Consider the following 19106-nt stretch of genomic DNA (forward strand, 5'->3'; position numbering starts at 1 on the left):
CTTGGCTCTCCATGTTTTCACCTCATGTAGTGTATTTTTTGATGGACTTCTAATGTTTTTAAATTCCGAAATGCCCAAAAATGGACGCATGGGCCTTCACATTGATAGAGTCCAACGGACATCCTCGCTCGACCGTGCAAGTTTCAAGCAATTGGAGGTCAACATGTAAGCTAGAACTTTGGTGAGAACTAAAGGTTTGAATTTTTGATGTTGTGAATTGTACCCCACAGATAGGGGGGGAAGTCCGGAATAAAACTGGAATGGAGGGTGCTTTCAGGTCCGCCTTAATGGAAAGCCCCGATTAGGGCTTTTGGTGACCCTGCCTGTTACTACACTCTTCGATTCCCTCTAGTCAAGGCGGGCAATCCACAGAGCAGCCCCATCCTTGCTTTCAGACAAGCACAGAAGCCAGAGATATACACAGAGTGTTTTCTACCCCCTTGCAAGATACACAGCTCTTTCCAGCTTCCAGGCTATGGTGTCCCATGGAGAGCCAAGGTCGAATTGTGGGAAAACTTCAGCTCTCTGAGCAGTAAGATTTTTACTAACGTCCTAGTCCTACCTTTAGCCATGCCCATCGTTCCCTAACCCTAATTTTATCGTACTGCTTGTCTCGTTTCTCTCGCTTGTTGTCCCCTTCGCTGTAACCAAACCGTGGTTCTCGGTGTTTCTCAAGAAACTAGAGGAGCTGATCGTTTTTTAGGCCAGGAGCTGATCGTTTTTTAGGCCAGAAGTATGGAGGAAAATGGCGAGGACAGTCAGGGAATGCAGAGAGAAGAAAATGTGGATGAAGTGAAGGAGAGCCATGGTGCAGAGGAAGAAGCCATGGAAGTTGAGGAAACCTTAGCTGCAGAAAACAGTGTCAAGGGCAAAGAGGAGAAGCCGAACAGGAGAGGTCGAAAGAAGCCTGGCCCAGGGGACCAAGCCAGCGAGCAGAAGACTGAAAGAAAAGAACCAGCAACACCATTGCTGGACAGGCCAGCTCGCGAAAGGAAGTCAATTGAGCGCTTCTCAGATTCTGTCGAGAAGGAGAAGGTTAAAGAGTTCAAGATAGAAAAGGTAACATTATCCACGTCAGTTTTTGAGGTCATAACAAATGAGCTGAGACGAAAAATTTTGGAGGATGCAAAAGACAAGGAATTCAAACCGAAATTATTTGTTCCCCCAATTTGAATCAAATTCTGAAATAAAGGACTAAAATTGAGCTACACATCAAATCTTGTAGAAGATGCATGATGCGTCTTTATTTGAAGCGACTCAAGGTTAGTTCTGAAGTAGTCATAATGCCGTTGAATTGTGGTTATGTGATTACAGGGTTCTGGCACTTGTCTCAAAGATATTCCCAATGGTGAGCTAGCTCAAACTCTAAGCTCCTTTTTGTAGTTCGATTTTGAAAGGACAATCTGCTGTGATATCCTGCATGCATGCTGATAACATGACTATTTGCAGGTAGAATCCAATTGTGATAAGCCATTTAACTTTTATGTTGTAAAAAGCTCGTGTTTTTAAGAGATGGTGGATAACTGGCTTGTCCATTATGTTATTTCCACTTGTTCAATCCTCCTTTGCCCAATTAGGTCGACAAGTTCTGTATTTTTGGAGCCTATTAAGACCCAGCCTTTGCACAACCTAATGTTGCGAAGGTACCACTCACCACAAAGTCCATGGAGTATCCTGCTATGCCTACCCCACTGTAGGTAAAGGATGAAACTTTGCTGGTGGTTTTGAAGGATTTTTTATTGCCCAGAATAAGAACAGTTTCTAGGTTACATGCTTCCTAGGCTAAAGGACTAAACTGCACTGCCAACGAGTCTGACAGACCTGAGATTTTGTGGAAAGGCATGCCACTTGTGCACTCTAAAACTCTACAGAATAAGAATAGTTCATAGGTCACATTCTTCCTAGGCAAATGGACTAAACAGCACTGGCAACGAGTCTATGACAGACCTGAGCTTTTGTGGGAAGGCATGTGTCACGTGCATCCCGCACTTGGATGCCACGTAGACATTCTGTACAGAAGGTGCAGGACCTGGGATGGTGAACTGGTCCCATGTGAGCCCGGTCCGGGACGAGTCAGCCAGGGATCCATCTCAGTCGTCCGAGGTCAGGTGTGCATTGTCCTGCACATGAGTCCAAGGTCAGGTGTGCATTGTCCTGCACATGAAGCAGTGCCAGTCCGCGCTGTGAGTCTCCCTCTGGAATGATGTCAGATGTGCTGTGTATCTGGTTTGCAACTGGATGCCAGACATCTGTAGGCATGTAGTTTGCATGTAGAGATGGGGTCAGCCCATAGGGCTACCCCAGGACAAGGGTTTGCATGTGCATACTTAGATGGGCATGGGGGAGGTGTAGAACCACCCCCAAGGGGCCAGGAGGGCCCAAGACTTTGCCCACCAGCCAAGGCAAGGGCTGGAGGGGCAGTCGGCCAGCTCCAGAGCCTCTGGACAGGCAGCCGACAGAGGGTTTAAGCCCTAGACAGTAGGCGGCCAGGTGTAGGGGCAGTTCCCACACCTCTGCGTTGAATGCCCAGCAGCCAGGGTGCTGTCCCAGGGTCATGCGCAGGCCGGACAGGGGCTAAACCAGTGAGAAAACACTTTATTGAGTGTAAAAGTATTTTAATGATGAAACTCAGTCGTGGGTGCTTCCTGAAGCCAGCCGACTGCATGATATGAGGGGTATAAAAGCCCAAGTCATAATTCATTTCATCCATCTCACAATTCACCAAGAGCCTCAAGCATTCAAGGGCCAGGACAGCCAAGGGTTTGCTAAAGCTAAGGGGTGAAGGACTGAAGGTCAAGGGTAGGTTTTCCAGCCAAGAAAAGGTCAAGTACTTTGTATTTGTTTCAGATTTACATCATTCTAATAAAGCAAATACACCATCCGTGGTGGGGGCCCTACAGAGGGTAATTGGGACCCAATACTGTGTCCTTCTCCATCTCCCCCTTCTCTCTCTATTTTTCTGCACATCGTCTTTCAGTTGTGCGTTAATTCCGTCGCGAAAAGAGTGCTGTTTTCTGAGTTTTGAAGTACCGATCCTTCTCCGAAGCTTCCGCAAATTACAGTGGTATCAGAGCCTACTTCAAGGACGAAGATTCAGCAAAGAAAACCAGAAAATTTTTCGCTCGTGTGGTTGGTTTTTAGACGCCGGTGGACTACCCCTTTCGGAGTGACTCCTGTCCCTCGAAGGACGGTTGGTTTTTAGCCTCCGGAAGCCTCCGGAAGTCTCCCACACAGATAGTGGATGGTCAGATTGCGTTCCGGAAAGGAACTGCATATTCCCGCTATGGCGAGCTTTGGCGATGAGAGAGAACCAGAACCATGGGACCAGAGTGCACCAGGCAGCCCAGCTAGGGCACCCGGCTTGAGTGTACAAGACATGTTCCAGCAGATGATGCGAGCAATCGCAGACCAGACAACCAAGTTGGACGAGCAGAAGGCGCGGATTTTGGCTCTGGAGGAGCGTTCTCGCTCTCCAGTGTCGCGTTTTCCATCTCCTCCTCCCTCTCCTTCCGTACCCCAGATACCAGATCCTCGTCACAGGGACCCTCTCGAGGGGTCACAGCCGCAGTCAAGCTCCTTGCTTGAGATGCAGATACGGGCATTGGAGATTCGACAACGAGAAGACGAAGCCATGCGACGAGTGGAACACGAGCGTTACCTCCGAGCTTTGGACGCCAGATTGACACCGGCGGCGCTCTCGAATCATTTTCCCGAGAAAATGAACTTCAGTAAGTATAATGGTAAACTCGATCCCACTACTCTGTATTCATGGTTACATCAATTTGAAGCTTACTTTGCCGCAGTTAGGAAATCAGATATTGACAAAGTGATCTTAGCCAGTTGGTATTTGGAAGGTGAGGCCATTTCTTGGTGGACTCAGTGGGCTCATGCCCACACCAGATCAGGTATGGCAGCTTATGGGTGGGACGAGTTCGTCCGTGACCTTAAGCAGCGGTTTTTACCGCCCCACTACCTTGAGCGACTCGAAGACGAGTTCAGGGGAGCGCGTCAGAACGCGCAACCAGTCCTTCAGTTTGCCAATAGAATTTCGACCTTGTGTCTACAATTAGGCTTATCTGATGCGGACAAGAAAGGGCAGTTTTTGTATGGCCTGGACACGCACATCCAATGGGAGGTGCGTATGTTTAGACCAGCCACCTTTGAGGACGCACTCTCGCTTGCGCAGAGTGCAGAAATGAAACACAATGGTGGCAAGCCCAAGACTTCCCAGCCGGCTTCTCCCAAGGCTAACACCTCGGGGGGCAAAAGCCAGAACCAGACGGGGTCTTCCCCAGGACAGAGCCCGGGAGCCTCTGGCTCCAAGAACTCGAACAATGCGTCTAAGCTTACTCCAGACCAGAAAGCAGAGGCAGGCAAGACAGGTGGCAAGTTGAGTGCTGAGGAGCTTGCTCAGTACAGGAAGGAGGGTAGATGTTACTTTTGTCACACAAAAGGACATACTTCTCGGGATTGTCCGAAGAAGCCTCCAAAGCCCGCCGCCGCCTCCACAGCTTCCGTGGTGAGCACAGCTCCCACACAGACCCCAGTGGCTACCCCTAGTTCTTCAACCCCCGGTGCTTCAGTTGGAGCAATTATTAGCCGGGAGCTCGAAGATAAGCAGAAGGGCGCCCATGACCAGGAGTATGAGCGCAACGAATTGCTCAAGTCCTTTGGCTACGTAGGTGGCCAGAGAGTCGTCGTCTTGTTTGACAGCGGCAGCACGGAGGATGTGATCACGGAAGAGGCCGCTAGGCGTGCCCGTTTCGAGCTCACTCCGGTGGACAAACAAGTTGAGGGTTTTAGCACAGGTATGACTACGAGTGTCAAGTATGAAGCTCTAGGTGCTAAATTAGTCATTCAGGGCATAGAGTTTGTGCGTGATTTTATGGTTGCCCCTCTAGTAGGAGCAGACATAATTTTGGGATCCAGTGGTTTCACAAGTTTCTCCCTGATGTCAAGTGGGACAAGCACACGTTCCAGATTGATCGGAATGTGTCAAACACCCCTGTGACCATTAAGTGTGAGCCAGGTATTCCAAACTTTCCGCTCATAAGCCACTTGCAGGCTAAGCGAGCAGTCAGGAAAGGCGCACAATGTGCGATGATTTACGTCCAGACAGCCCAGACGGTGGCCAGTGCTTCCGAGAAGTACTCGGTTCTCCATGAAAAGTTCCAGAAGATTTTTCTTCGGGACAGTCTCCCTCCCCAGCTTCCCCCGTCCAGACCGGAGGATCACAAAATTGATCTCCTCCCAGGCTCGGAACCCCCGAGCAAGTTTCCGTATCGCCTTTCTAAGGCAATGGAATCGGAGTTGGACCGCCAACTCCAAGAATTGTTGCAAGCTGGCTTCATCCGCCCCAGCGTGTCGCCGTTTGTAGCACCGATCTTATTTGTCAAGAAGAAAGATGGGTCTTCTCGGTTGTGTGTCGATTATCGTGCACTCAACAAGTTGACTATCAAGAGCAGATTCCCGATGCCTCGAATTGACTATATTCTCGAGAGGCTGAATGGAGCTAAGGTGTTCTCTAAATTGGATTTAAAGAGTGGGTACCACCAGGTTCGGATTGTTGAGGGGGACATCCCCAAGACAGCTTTCCGTACAGAACGGGCCCACTATGAATTTGTGGTCATGCCATTTGGTTTGACGAACGCCCCAGCTACATTTAACCGCATGATGATGCGTATTTTCCGGGAGTTGATTGGAGTGTGTGTGTTCATATTTCTGGACGACATACTCATATTTTCAGCTACAGTTGAGCAGCATGACATTGATGTGGAGAATGTCCTTAGGTTGCTGGAAAGCAACGAGCTCTATATCAATGAAAAGAAGTCAGAATTTTATCTGTTCGAGGTACATTACTTGGGATATATAATCAGTGCCGAAGGCATTCGACTTGATCCGGCTAAAGTGGCCGAGATTGTTAACTGGGAAGTACCTCAGACTGCTTATGACATTAGATCATTTGTGGGTATATGCCAGGCATATTCCACCCACATTGATAAGTTTTCTGATCTCTCGGCAGACCTCACCGATCTGCTAAAGGGAGTGAAAACAAGGAGGCAAAAGATTCGAATGACTCCACGAGCGTTGGAGGCATTCCAGAACCTCAAGGTGGCTTTGTCAGAAGCGCCTTGTCTAGCCCTTGCCTCATGGGACGAACCATTTCAGGTGATCACCGATGCGAGTAACATCGCAATTGGAGGTGTATTGCAACAGAATGGTCATCCAGTAGCTTACATGTCTCGTAAGTTACTGCCCGCCGAAAAGAATTACTCAGTCTACGATCGTGAACTCCTAGCAGTCATTCAGGCCTTGAAACATTGGAAACATTTCTTGTATGGCCGTGACTTCGAGGTTCGCACTGACCATCAGGCATTGCGCTGGATTCAGACGATGCCCAGTGCACAGTGGAGTGATCGACAGCACCGCTGGAGTCAGATATTCCAGCAGTTCGGTGGTATGATTGAGTACCTTCCAGGAAAGGCCAATCCAGTGGCCGATGCTTTGAGCAGGAAGGGACAAGTATCTGCGATTCAGACCACTAGACTGGACCTTGTTGGTACAGGACTAGAAGACATGAAGCACACGTACGCGGATTCTGAGGAACTCGGTACACAGTGGGAACAGGCATTGGATGCCACAGGACCATGCCATTTTCTGATACGCGATGGTTGGCTTTACTACAAAGGCCGACTGTGTGTCATGAAATCATTCCGGGCAGCTCTTCTCCATGATGCCCATGACGCCATTACAGGTGGTCATAGGGGCATGAATTCGACTCTGGAGAAGTTAGAACGGCAATACTATTGGCCAAAGATGAGGCGTGATGTGTTTCCTTATGTACAACGCTGTGACATTTGTCAAAAGGTGAAAGCTCCTCGTGGAAAGAAGATAGGGTTGTTACAGCCTTTGCCAATTCCGGAGGGTCCTTTCCAAGACATTTCGATGGACTTTGTCACAAATCTGCCTCCCAGTCCGAGTAAGCGTAATACACAGTGTTTGACTATTGTTGACAGGTTCAGCAAATTTGTGATGCTTATTCCTTGCAGGGCCAATGTGACCGCCGAGGATGTTGCCCAGCTCTTCATTCGGCATTGGTACCCGATTGGTGGGATTCCTAGGACCATAGTGTCAGACCGAGATGCCAAGTTTACCAGTCATTTTTGGAGGGCATTGTTTGATAATTTTGGTACTAAGTTGAATTTTTCCAGTGCATTCCACCCACAGACAGATGGCCAGACAGAGATATACAACCAGTTGGCCTTTGATGTGCTGAAGTGTTATGTCCACGATTAGCAAGGTAAGTGGGAATCGTTTTTGCCTTTAGTTCAAGCTGTTCTGAATGACTCTTTTTCTTCAGCTATTGGCAGGACTCCATATGAGGCAGCGTTTGGAAGGCCTTTCCAGTCGTTGTTAACCAGGACGTCGTCTTCAGTACCGGAGGCGAACAGAGTGACGGAGTCTTACCAGGAGATCCTAGAGTCCGTTAAAGACAGATTGGCTAAAGCGCAAGAGGCCTACACTCGACAGGCCAATAAAGACCGAAGGGACATGAAGTTTTCGGAAGGAGATTGGGTATATCTTCGGATTATGAAGCAAAGATTAAAGCAGGTGGGCAAGCGATGCCCAAAGTTGTCTTTCAGGAGCTTCGGACCATTCCCCATCCGAAAAAAGATTAATGAGGTGTCTATGCAGTTAAAGCTACCTCCGAGTTGGACTATGCACGATGTATTTCATGTCAGTTGGTTGAAGCCATATGCAGGTCCACCCCCTTCAGAGGTCAAAGACGAAGCGGAACCAGACATCATTGATGAAGCAGAAGTAATGGTTCCAGAACAGATCCTTCTGCACCGTTTCAAGCATGGCTCAGGCCGAAGACTACGACAGTTCCTCACGAAGTTTCAAGACCGAGGAACTCATGAAGCGGTATGGCTCGACAAGGAATTTTTCGAAGACTATCCGGCTTTATTGACGGATTATTTGGAGGCTATGCAGCTTCCGTCAAGTTAAGCAGAAGGGGATGTCACGTGCATCCCGCACTTGGATGCCACGTAGACATTCTGTACAGAAGGTGCAGGACCTGGGATGGTGAACTGGTCCCATGTGAGCCCAGTCCGGGACGAGTCAGCCAGGGATCCATCTCAGTCGTCCGAGGTCAGGTGTGCATTGTCCTGCACATGAGTCCAAGGTCAGGTGTGCATTGTCCTGCACATGAAGCAGTGCCAGTCCGCGCTGTGAGTCTCCCTCTGGAATGATGTCAGATGTGCTGTGTATCTGGTTTGCAACTGGATGCCAGACATCTGTAGGCATGTAGTTTGCATGTAGAGATGGGGTCAGCCCATAGGGCTACCCCAGGACAAGGGTTTGCATGTGCATACTTAGATGGGCATGGGGGAGGTGTAGAACCACCCCCAAGGGGCCAGGAGGGCCCAAGACTTTGCCCACCAGCCAAGGCAAGGGCTGGAGGGGCAGTCGGCCAGCTCCAGAGCCTCTGGACAGGCAGCCGACAGAGGGTTTAAGCCCTAGACAGTAGGCGGCCAGGTGTAGGGGCAGTTCCCACACCTCTGCGTTGAATGCCCAGCAGCCAGGGTGCTGTCCCAGGGTCATGCGCAGGCTGGACAGGGGCTAAACCAGTGAGAAAACACTTTATTGAGTGTAAAAGTATTTTAATGATGAAACTCAGTCGTGGGTGCTTCCTGAAGCCAGCCGACTGCATGATATGAGGGGTATAAAAGCCCAAGTCATAATTCATTTCATCCATCTCACAATTCACCAAGAGCCTCAAGCATTCAAGGGCCAGGACAGCCAAGGGTTTGCTAAAGCTAAGGGGTGAAGGACTGAAGGTCAAGGGCAGGTTTTCCAGCCAAGAAAAGGTCAAGTACTTTGTATTTGTTTCAGATTTACATCATTCTAATAAAGCAAATACACCATCCGTGGTGGGGGCCCTACAGAGGGTAATTGGGACCCAATACTGTGTCCTTCTCCATCTCCCCCTTCTCTCTCTATTTTTCTGCACATCGTCTTTCAGTTGTGCGTTAATTCCGTCGCGAAAAGAGTGCTGTTTTCTGAGTTTTGAAGTACCGATCCTTCTCCGAAGCTTCCGCATATTACAGCATGCCACTGTTGCGCTTGAAAACTCCACAGATATGTGGCAATTGGTGGGAGATTGGTGAGCATATCATCCTAATGTATCTCTTTTTTTTTTTTTCCAAGGAAAATATCCTTCAATTAGTTAAAGAAAAAACAGCCACAAAGGGCTAAGTACAACCAGGAAGGGCTAAATACAAACTTGGTGTCCCAAAGCAAGCATTGTGATAGGCCCTGTGACTGCCAATGTGCTGCTGTTGTTGGTGTACCATCTATTTCAGGCATAAAGATCATGCGGCCTAGCCGCGCTGTATATGCAAAGAAGGGGGCATCCAGTGTCTCCTCGCGATCCACAGGATCATGCCAAGTCCACTCTCTCGGGTCCCATTGCAACCACTTGAGAGGTTGGCACTCCCAAATCCATAGTTGCCATAGTCTCTTCCTGGCCACTTTGGTCGCTGCTGGATCTATTTGCCATTCTCGTGCTCGAAAACCGATCACTCTCACCCTCTGCAAGGTGCAGGCTTTGAAATCCTCCAAGGGAAGCTTTGAATCTCTCTAGTCTGCCTTGGGATCCAATAGAAAAAGTGAGCAGACCATTGTCCTCACCTCCGCCGTGGACTGCCATGAGGATATCGTGTCTGGTAAACACTCCTAACCACACTTGGGGGGGGGTCGGGTCTGGAATAGGCATTAGCCACTCTTGAGGGATAGCCGAGTCAATGTCGATGTTAAGCCTATCTCGACCTCGGATCCCTATCAGGCCTTGCTCTTGCTCCTCCAAGGGTAATTGCTTGCGTGCAATCCAATTTCCAAGAGACTTGGCTGGTCCCGTGCTCAAGGCTCCCCAAGATACATGCAGTTGGGTCCCTAACATGTGGTCATTGGGTAAATGGATTAGGGGGTTCCAGACCAAAGGTTGTCGGAGCCGCTCCTCTTAGGCAATCGGAACTATCTGTCTGAGGGTTGGCTTGAGATGATCCCCAGCCCGAAGTAAACAGGTTGCAAATCTGTCGTCAAAAGCTAGGCTAAAACCATGGGTTCGCGGAGCGAGTTGCTGCTCAGGAGAGATATCAATGTCCACTTGCCAACCGAGATAGTGAACTGGAGTGCCTCTCGAGATCCATTGGAAAGCCTCAACTGGTCGCCAAGTCGGGGCGGGTGCTGAACCTGAGAAAAGGCCCAACACGAAGTGATGTACAACATGGTGGCTAGAAGTACTTGGTTCGCCACCACCACTTTGCCTGCTAGGGAGAGCCTTGCCGTGCTGCAATATAAAAGCTTCTTCTGAATACTCAGAAGAAGCGGAGTGAGTTGCTGCTAAGGAGAGATATCAATGTCCACTTGCCAACCGAGATAGTGAACTGGAGTGCCTCTCGAGATCTGTTGGAAAGCCTCAACTGGTCGCCAAGTCGGGGCGGGTGCTGAACCTACCCAAAAACCACATGACTTGTGCCAGTTGATATGCGCTCTTGATGCGCGGCAGAAAATCTCAAATCGCCTCTGCAAATCTCTGGAGATTCCCAACATCTCCTGAAAGGAAGGCTGTTGTGTCATCTGCAAACTCTGAATCAAGCAACTCCTCTTGCGTACGGAGGGAAAGACAGCAATCCCTGGAGCCCAATCTCCTGGGCAAACAAAAAACTGCTCATGGCCTCGGCAATAAAAAGGAAGAGGTTAGGTGCCAATGGACAGCCCTGCGGAACCGAGCGGGAAAGGGGAAATCCGTCACATCGTTCTCCCTGAATGAGGACGTGGCTATGCGAGGCTGAGTAGTCATGAAACCCCATGAATCCACTCCAGGGGGAATCCTATCCAACTCATCGTGCCCTCCAGAAAGCTCCAATCCACCCTATCATATACTTTCTTGAAATGTAGGAGAAGCACAATGAGGTCCTATTGCCGCATCTTGGCCGAAGCTGTCGCCTCACAGAAGGTAAATATGTTGTCTAGGATGTTGCTATCCTGTCTCCGGTTGATGGCCTTGGCCAATATCTTCTAGGCTGTCCCAAGGAGAGTGATGGGTCTCCACTATCGGATCTCCAATCTGTGACCACCCTCCTTGGGAATCAAGTGAATCAAGCCCTCTGAGAGCCTCTCTGGTATGGCACCTGTAATCATAACCTCATTGAAGGCAGCTCGAAGGCCACCTTCCATGAGGTCCCAATGGCAAAGAAAGGAGACTGTAAGCCTGTCCGCTCCTGGGCATTTGTCCCTGGGAAGTGCCATCGATCCCTCCGCCAACTCCTCAGCAGTAAATGGTGTCAATAAAAATGATTGAAGAGAAGGGGAACCACCTCCCTCGTATGCCGCGAGGCCCTCTTGTGTGTGTCCACCACCTGCGAAAATGTTGGGGCACCAGTGAGGAGGGATTGAAAAAATTCCGTAGCGATTGCTCTCACCTGGGAGGGATCTGAAACAATAGCTCCATCCTGGCCACGCAACCTGTGAATACCATCTCTCCTCCTGTGGGGTCCAGCTATCTCAAAGAAATCCCTTGTGACTCTGTCGCCTACCAGTGTCCAGAAAGAGGTCCTAGCATGATACCCCACCCTGGTCTCCTCTATGGATCTAATCTCCGTGCGAGCGACGGTGAGCTGACTCTCGATCCACTCTGTCATCCTTCCTCCTTGGACTGCTACTGACTTTGATCACCTACTTTAATTGATTTTGACTTTAATTGATATTTTTGTTTGAACACCTTCAGTCCAGATCTCCACTTCCAAGTCTTGCTAAAGAACTGAGCATCTGCTCCACTGTTGTCCCCATGCTTGCTTTCCCTTGCCCTTGACACAACGGTGGGTCAACTGTCAGAACTGAATAGGCCTTTGGAACTGATCTGAGAGCTTAGCGATGTATTGGTTATGCGTACATACCCTTAGGGAATGTTTCCTTTGACTTCTTTTGCAGACCACTTCATCCTAAGCATGATTTAGAACAAGATGTTGATTAACACTTGATTAAGAGAGAGGAGAGAGAAGAAGAGAGATTGGTGTGAGGGTTTTCCTTGTACTATATGGTACAAAAAGGTTGTTGATGAATGTGCATTGCTTGGGCCTTGGTCAGCCCCATAGGGGTGACCCTTGGCCCCTTCCACATATCTTCTAGTGTGTCTAACTTATATATATATGCTTGAGGACCAGGTCCGTGAGCACCTGAAACCGGCCTCTGATAGAAAACCAGAGTGCGGTAGGAACAATCACCCGTCCACTTGTAGTCTAGATGAGAAACAAAACACAGATTGGGGCTAGAGTGCCCAAATCTGAAAACACAGCGACACCTGTTGGCCCCAAAGCTTGGCGCCCCTTGCGGTATTTCTTTATTCAATTAAAATAATATGTATGGCTGAGTACAACACAAAGACCAGCCAAGAGTTTACACCTGTAAGTCCAATCTGACTGGCCACAAATCCTTCTCAGCACAGAGGATCTATGCACACAGATCTGTGTCCTCAAGCAACACACTGTGCCTCCCTCTGATCAGCCAAGTTCACAAAGCAGGCCAGCCATGGGCATACATCTGGCATAACTCAAGAGCATGATACATCTTCTCAGCTCAAACATACATATGCTGTTCAATCCCTGTCTTAATCCCTTGTCAATCTGCCATACTCCTCCTCTCACAAGGAGCCAGATAACACATACCTGTAGCAGACATCAAGCAATAGAAAGAGAGATAGATGAACAGAGTCAAGGCTTACCAAGTTCAGCTCGTGAAACAACACTGGAGGAAGCAACAGCACTAATCTGTGCCTGCAGGCACTTGAATCCACAATCCTGCTTCACATGTGCGCTTACTCTTGCCTGTATCCTCCTCCTGATGCTCACTCCTATGCTGTTCTTGAAAATACAGATCTGAAAATCAGCACAGTACCCGTCTGTACCGCCTCGGGATACGTGCCAGGCGTTATACTTGCATAAACAGTCTGCTGTCCACTTCTGTACCTGCCTGAATTTGAGAAAACAGGCCTGTCCAGCACCTGTCCAGCACCTGTTAACCCTTCTGCAGCAACTGTACCTTCTGTACCTTGCTGCCCGTACACTGTACGGCAGCTGTACAAGGTGTACCTGCTGAAAAACACACTGCACAGCCTGTACAGGGCTTCTGCGCAGCCAACCAGCAGCAGTCCTGAGCGCCGCCAGCAACAGAGGAGAAAGAGAGAGAGAGAGTGCCCAGTTCTGGCCGTACAGTGCTGTACGGCTGGTTCCACTCAGAAAAACAGCAGCCAAGCTGGTCTTCAGCAGTCGCCTCCTCTTCCTGTGCTTTTCCACGCTAGTACCACATGCGCATGAGGGGAGTTCTCCTTTTGCTACACGATTCCCCAAAAAGGGAAGAGAGAGAGAGAAGAGAGAGAAAACCCCTTCCCAATTTAATCCCTAGGGCCCCAACTTAATAAGTTCCTAGGGCCACTAAGGCCTAGGGGCAAACTCCAATAAACATTAAAAATTAATGTTTCTAGTTCCCCCCTTCACACCTAGGGTTGTCCACACATCTTAAACACTGTCCGGGCACCCCCCATGTGAATCATAAAATATTCTGACCCTGCAACCACCATGCCCACACTTGTCCTGCTCCATTTTCACAGGGCCATGACATACCCCCCTCTTGAAAGATGGCAAGCGTCCTCGATTGCATTCTGGTGATGCATCAAAATATCCAAAGTGAAATATACAATATGGCAAGATCAGCGTCCCAATCTCTCTGAGCCATACACATGTATCATCATTCACTGCAAACCAATGGCATAGTAATAGTCCAAGTTGTATACCACTGTGAACCATACATATCCACAAAAATTTCCATGTGACTAGTACACATATATCATAGAAGTCCCATAAACAGATGTACTGTCAGCCTCAGTACCTTCGGATGAGATAAAATTTGCACCAAGCGACCTCTAGATGTCATCTGAGCCTGTCTGTATCAAGGGAGTGGAGGTGCTACCCCCCTCTTGAGCATCAGGTAATGCTCCAGACCCATGCTCTGCTGAACCTGAATGAGCCACAATAAGAGTCGGCTCTAACTCAAAGGCATCGAGATAAAGCTGCAAAACCTGAGGCGAATCTGTTAAGTCACCTTCCTCCATCCACTTCGCATCCATCGGTGAATAGTTCTTGAACTTCACAAGATAGCGATGGGAAACTTTACCTCGTACCTTCCTTTCTTTATGTGCCAGTATCTGCTCTGGAATCAGAACCTCATCAAGTTCCTCAACTTCCGGCTGAGCCTCATCTGATACATCCTCAGGCACATCCCCACGGAAAGGTCTAAGAAGACTCACGTGAAAAGCATTGTGAATCCTCCAGTGATCTGGTAACTTCAAACGATAGGTTACCTCACCAATCTTTTCTAAAACCTGAAAAGGCCCATAATATCGCATACTCAACTTAGGGAATAAGCGCTCTTTACCCTTCATCTTCTTGAGTCTAGCCTTTTCAAAACGCAAAAGAACCCAATCACCCAATGCAAACTGTAAATCACGTCTGTGACGGTCTGCGGCTTTCTTTTGCTTCTGCTGAGTTTTCTAGAGGGCCAACTTAACTCTCCGATAAGCTTCATCCAAGCTCTCCACATACTGATCAGCCTCAAAGATCTTATCCTTTGTATGCAAAATGGGTGGAACCTTCTTCCCTCCTTCAACAATCTCAAAAGGCGCCTTGCCTGTCGAGTTATGTACAGTGTTGTTATATGCAAACTCCACCAAAGGAAGATACTTTTCCCATTGTTGCTTGTGCTCTGACACATAACACTTGAGAAGATCCAACACTGTAGAGTTAGCCTCTTCTGACTGACCATCTGTCTGTGGATGAAATGACGATGAAAACTTGAGAGTTGTACCCATGTTGTCAAATAACCCTCTCCAAAACAAACTCGTCATCCGTGGATCACGGTCACTAATGATAGACGTAGGCAAGCCATGATACTTGAAGATGTTCGCCATAAACAACTTCACCATATGATCCACTTTAATTGTCTTCCTCACGGGAATGAAATGTGCCTGCTTACTGAACCTGCATATGATAGTCCAGATGCCATCATTTCCCGTTTGTGTCCGTGGAAGATCAAATACAAAATCCATGGCAATGCTCTCCCAAGGTCTATCCGGAATAGGTAAAGGCTGTAATAACCCTGGTGTCTTCTGACGGTCAAACTTTACCTTCTGACATACGATGCATTGCCTCACAAAGGCATCAACATCTCTTCTCAAGGTTGGCCAATAAAAGAAAGTCTCCACTGCTTTGACCGTGGCGTCAATACCTCTATGACCTGCATACGGTGGAGCATGACTTTCAATCATAACCTTGAGTCGCAATGGCCTGGTAACACACAGTCTGCCATGCATCAATAAAAACCCATCTCTGAGAGTGTAATGCTCATGCCGCTGACCCTCAGACATCTGATCATACAACCTTTCAAAATCCTCATCATGGGCATACTGCTCTTTCATTTCATCAAGCTCATGATGATAAGCAAGTGAAACTGCAGAGACCTGTGGCTTGCGTGACAAAGCATCTGCCACTACATTCTTTTTGCCTTCCACATGCACAATCTGGAAGTGAAACATTGACAAAAAGTTTGCCCAACGCATATGCTTCTCTGAAAGCTTAGTCTGCGTGAGGAAATAACGCAAGGTCTGATGATCTGTCTGTACAGTGAAATCAGCCCCAAGCAAGTAGTGTTTCCATGTAGAAAGAGCGTGAATTACAGCCAACATCTCTTTCTCATACACCTGCAAATGCTTCTCAGCATCTTGCAAAACTCTACTCTCATAGGCTATCACATGTCCCTCTTGCATGAGAACTGCACCAATGCTACTTCCACATGCATCACACTGGACAACAAAAGCCTTTCGGAGGTCCGGTAACACCAATACTGGGTCCGAAGTAAGCTTTTCTTTGAGCTTTTTGAATGCTGTAATTTCCCGATCAGCCCATCTAAATGGAGTTGCTTTCTTCGTCAAAGCATGAAGAGGTGAAGCAATTTCAGCAAAGTGCCGTATGTAACGCCTGTAATAGGAACACAATCCTAGAAAGCTGCATACATCATGCACGGTCCTCAAAGCTGGCCAATTAAGTATTGCTTCCACCTTTGCTGGATCCATACGGACTCCATGACCAGACACAATATGCCCCAAGAAATGTATCTCCTGCAAGAAAAACTCACTCTTCTTGCCATTAACCACCAATCTATGGTTTCTGAGTTCTGCAAACACAATGGCCAAATGCCTTCTATGCTCTTCCTCAGTTCGTGAATGCACAATCATATCATCAAAGAATGTGCCCACAAACTCTCTATGAGGCCTGAAAATCTTGTCCATCATTCTGTTAAATGTGGCAGGCGCATTTGTCAAACCAAAGGGCATAACCAAGAACTCATACAACCCAAATGTGGTTCGGAATGCTGTCTTATGCACATCCTCGGGTCTAATGCGTATCTGATGATACCCGCTTTTCAAGTCAATACGACTAAAAACTGTGGAGCCCTGTAAGCGGTCCAAGATGTCATCGATCCTCGGTATGGGGAATCGATTCTTGATGGTATTCTTATTCAGCGCCCTGTAATCTATACACATGCGCCAAGAACCATCCTTCTTCTGCACTAAGAGCACAGGTGAGCAAAAGGGTGATGAGCTAGGCTGAATCAACCCCTTATTTAGAAGCTCCTGCACCTGACTCATAATCTCTTCCTGTTGGGCTGCACTAACACGATACGGCGGTCTATTCGGTGGAGTACTACCAGGAATCAGATCTATGGCATGATCTTCTGGCCTCTCAGGAGGTAATTCTCCTGGCAATGACTCGGAAAAACAGTCTTGAAACTCACTTAAGAAATCAGCCCTGTCCTTATCTAACATTGACAAATTAGACTTAGACTCATCATCCTGTGCATCCTTTACATAAATCAAGTACGCGGAAAGATGCTTTTTCATTACTGATGAAATCGCCGAAGCGGATACAATAGGAACAGATTCCCCTTTGAGTTTTACATCCAATACATGCTCTTTCCCTCTATGAGTCAGAGTAATTTTCCTATTGAAAGTATCCACCACCGCATGTACCCTGTGGCACCATGGCATCCCCAACAAAACATCACAGCCATCCAAAGGCATGATGAAGAAATCCTCGCTGTCCACATAACCCTGCAAATGAAGCCGAAGCTTCCCAATAATAGGAGTAACGGGTTCTGCATACCCTGGACAAGCCATATTTGCCTCATGTAACGGCTCCATCTCCTCTGTGCGAATCCCCAATCGGCCAGCCAAATCTGGTGAAATGAAATTGGCTCTAGCACCTGTGTCAAAGAAGATCAAAGCATTCTGATCTCTCACTTTGCCCCATGCCCTGCACAACTCTGTAGCTTCACCACTTAGCTGCTCCCCCACAAGATCAGGAACTAAGCCTGCAGAAGGCTTTGGTTTCTTTGGCTTGGGCTCTCCTTTATTGTCAGGGTCCTTCTTGGACGTTCTCTTGGGACAATTGAATGACATATGCCCCTCTTCAGTACAGTAAAAACACTTTTGAGCATCTCTCAAAGCCTGTCTTTCCTCAGAAGTCCTCTTGGGCATTGGCAACTTCTTATACTTTGTCTCTGTAGACCCTTTAGCATCACGAGAAGCATGCCCAAATTTTTCAGCTTTCTTGCCCAACTTCTTACTGCCTTTAAATCCAGATGAACCACCTGTGAGTAACGCATTAGCTGTCATAGCATTTTCAATCATATGTGACATGTTCGTTACTCTTGTCTTTATACAGTAATCTCGTACCTCCTTGGGCAGCCCACAACAATATTTCTCAACCTGCTCAGATAATGGCACGGCACGATAAGAAGTCACTGGGAGTAGAGCTTCCCAAAACTTCTTGTTATAATCCTCCAAACTATCACACTTTGAAGCATCCAGCTTGTGCCATGCGGTCATAACATCCACCTCAAATGTAGATGTGAGCCATACGGAAGAGAAAACCTGTTTGAATTGGACCCATGTGGTGGGTGCTATGCCCTGCAAAAGAAGAGTAGACCACCACTGCAAAGCATTGCCCTTGAGAAAAGTGGCAGCTTTCCTCACCTTCGAGGACTCTGTGTAATTTCCACCAGAAAAAGCAGCATCAAACTGCTGTAAAAAGGTAAGTGCCTTCAATTTATCCTTGGCCCCACTGAAAGTGTCAAACTTCACTGCAGCTCCCCCTTCCTTGTAATCCTTCGCCTTTCCCATAGGCGTTAGATTATCATATGGGAGTGGTTTCGTGAGATTGCTGCCCCCAACATTCATACCCATCATTGGGTCAACATTTCCCATTCCAACACCAGGCATACCATACATCCCAGCCATGTTTCCAAACATTCCATGCTGCATACCTGGCTGCATGCCACCAAACATATTGCCTTGCATCCCAGGTTGCATGCCTGCAAACACATTTCCTTGCATACCGGACTGCATACCACCATACATATTCCCTTGCATGCCAGGCTGAAAATTGGCTCCAAAAGGCCCATACATACCCATGCCTCCCTGAGGATAACCCCCAGTCATGGATTGGAACACCGAGCCACCACCAAAGTACCCTGGATGCATGTTCTGCTGAGGAATAGGTGGCTGTCCATAGAAGGAACTCTGTGGGTTAGCACCAAAAGCATGCTGCATGTTCGGAAACTGTGCAGGAGATGGATCCTGTGGAGTGGTACCACTATGACCTTGAGAAAGATTCTTCGAACGAACCTTCTTCTTCTTTTTCTGGGGCTCTGTGCGGGGCTCCGAGCGAGATCTCAAAAATTCAGCAAATCTCTCACTCTGAGTGAGCTGCATAATAGTATCCATAACACTAGCCAAGCGATCTTTGAACCGAGCATCATCATCCTCTTTACCATGCACATCTTCTGGCTGTGTTACATCCTCATAAGGCTCAACATCTGCAGCCTGTTCTCCTGCAAAAATATCCTCAGATACATCTCTTTCAGGAGAAGACTCTTGCTCTTCTTCTTCTTGATAGAAGTACTCTTCCTCTGTATCAGACATGATTGCT

General features: G+C 48.0%; 1 protein-coding gene across 1 annotated transcript in view; it reads left to right on the top strand.

Moving 5' to 3' along the window:
* Positions 1–256: 256 nt before the first annotated feature.
* LOC147640087 (uncharacterized) overlaps positions 257–19106 on the top strand; it is a 39808-nt gene continuing 20958 nt past the window's right edge. The window contains exons 1-2 of the mRNA XM_086776918.1: positions 257–1059; positions 1315–1348. Coding sequence (XP_086633044.1) covers positions 736–1059; positions 1315–1348 — 358 coding nt within the window. The 5' untranslated portion in view covers positions 257–735. The remainder of the gene's footprint in view (positions 1060–1314; positions 1349–19106) is intronic.

This window comes from Cibotium barometz, chromosome 3, assembly GCF_041138505.1.
Source record: "Cibotium barometz isolate CiBa-2024 chromosome 3, ASM4113850v1, whole genome shotgun sequence".
In the NCBI taxonomy this organism is placed as follows: Eukaryota; Viridiplantae; Streptophyta; class Polypodiopsida; order Cyatheales; family Cibotiaceae; genus Cibotium; species Cibotium barometz.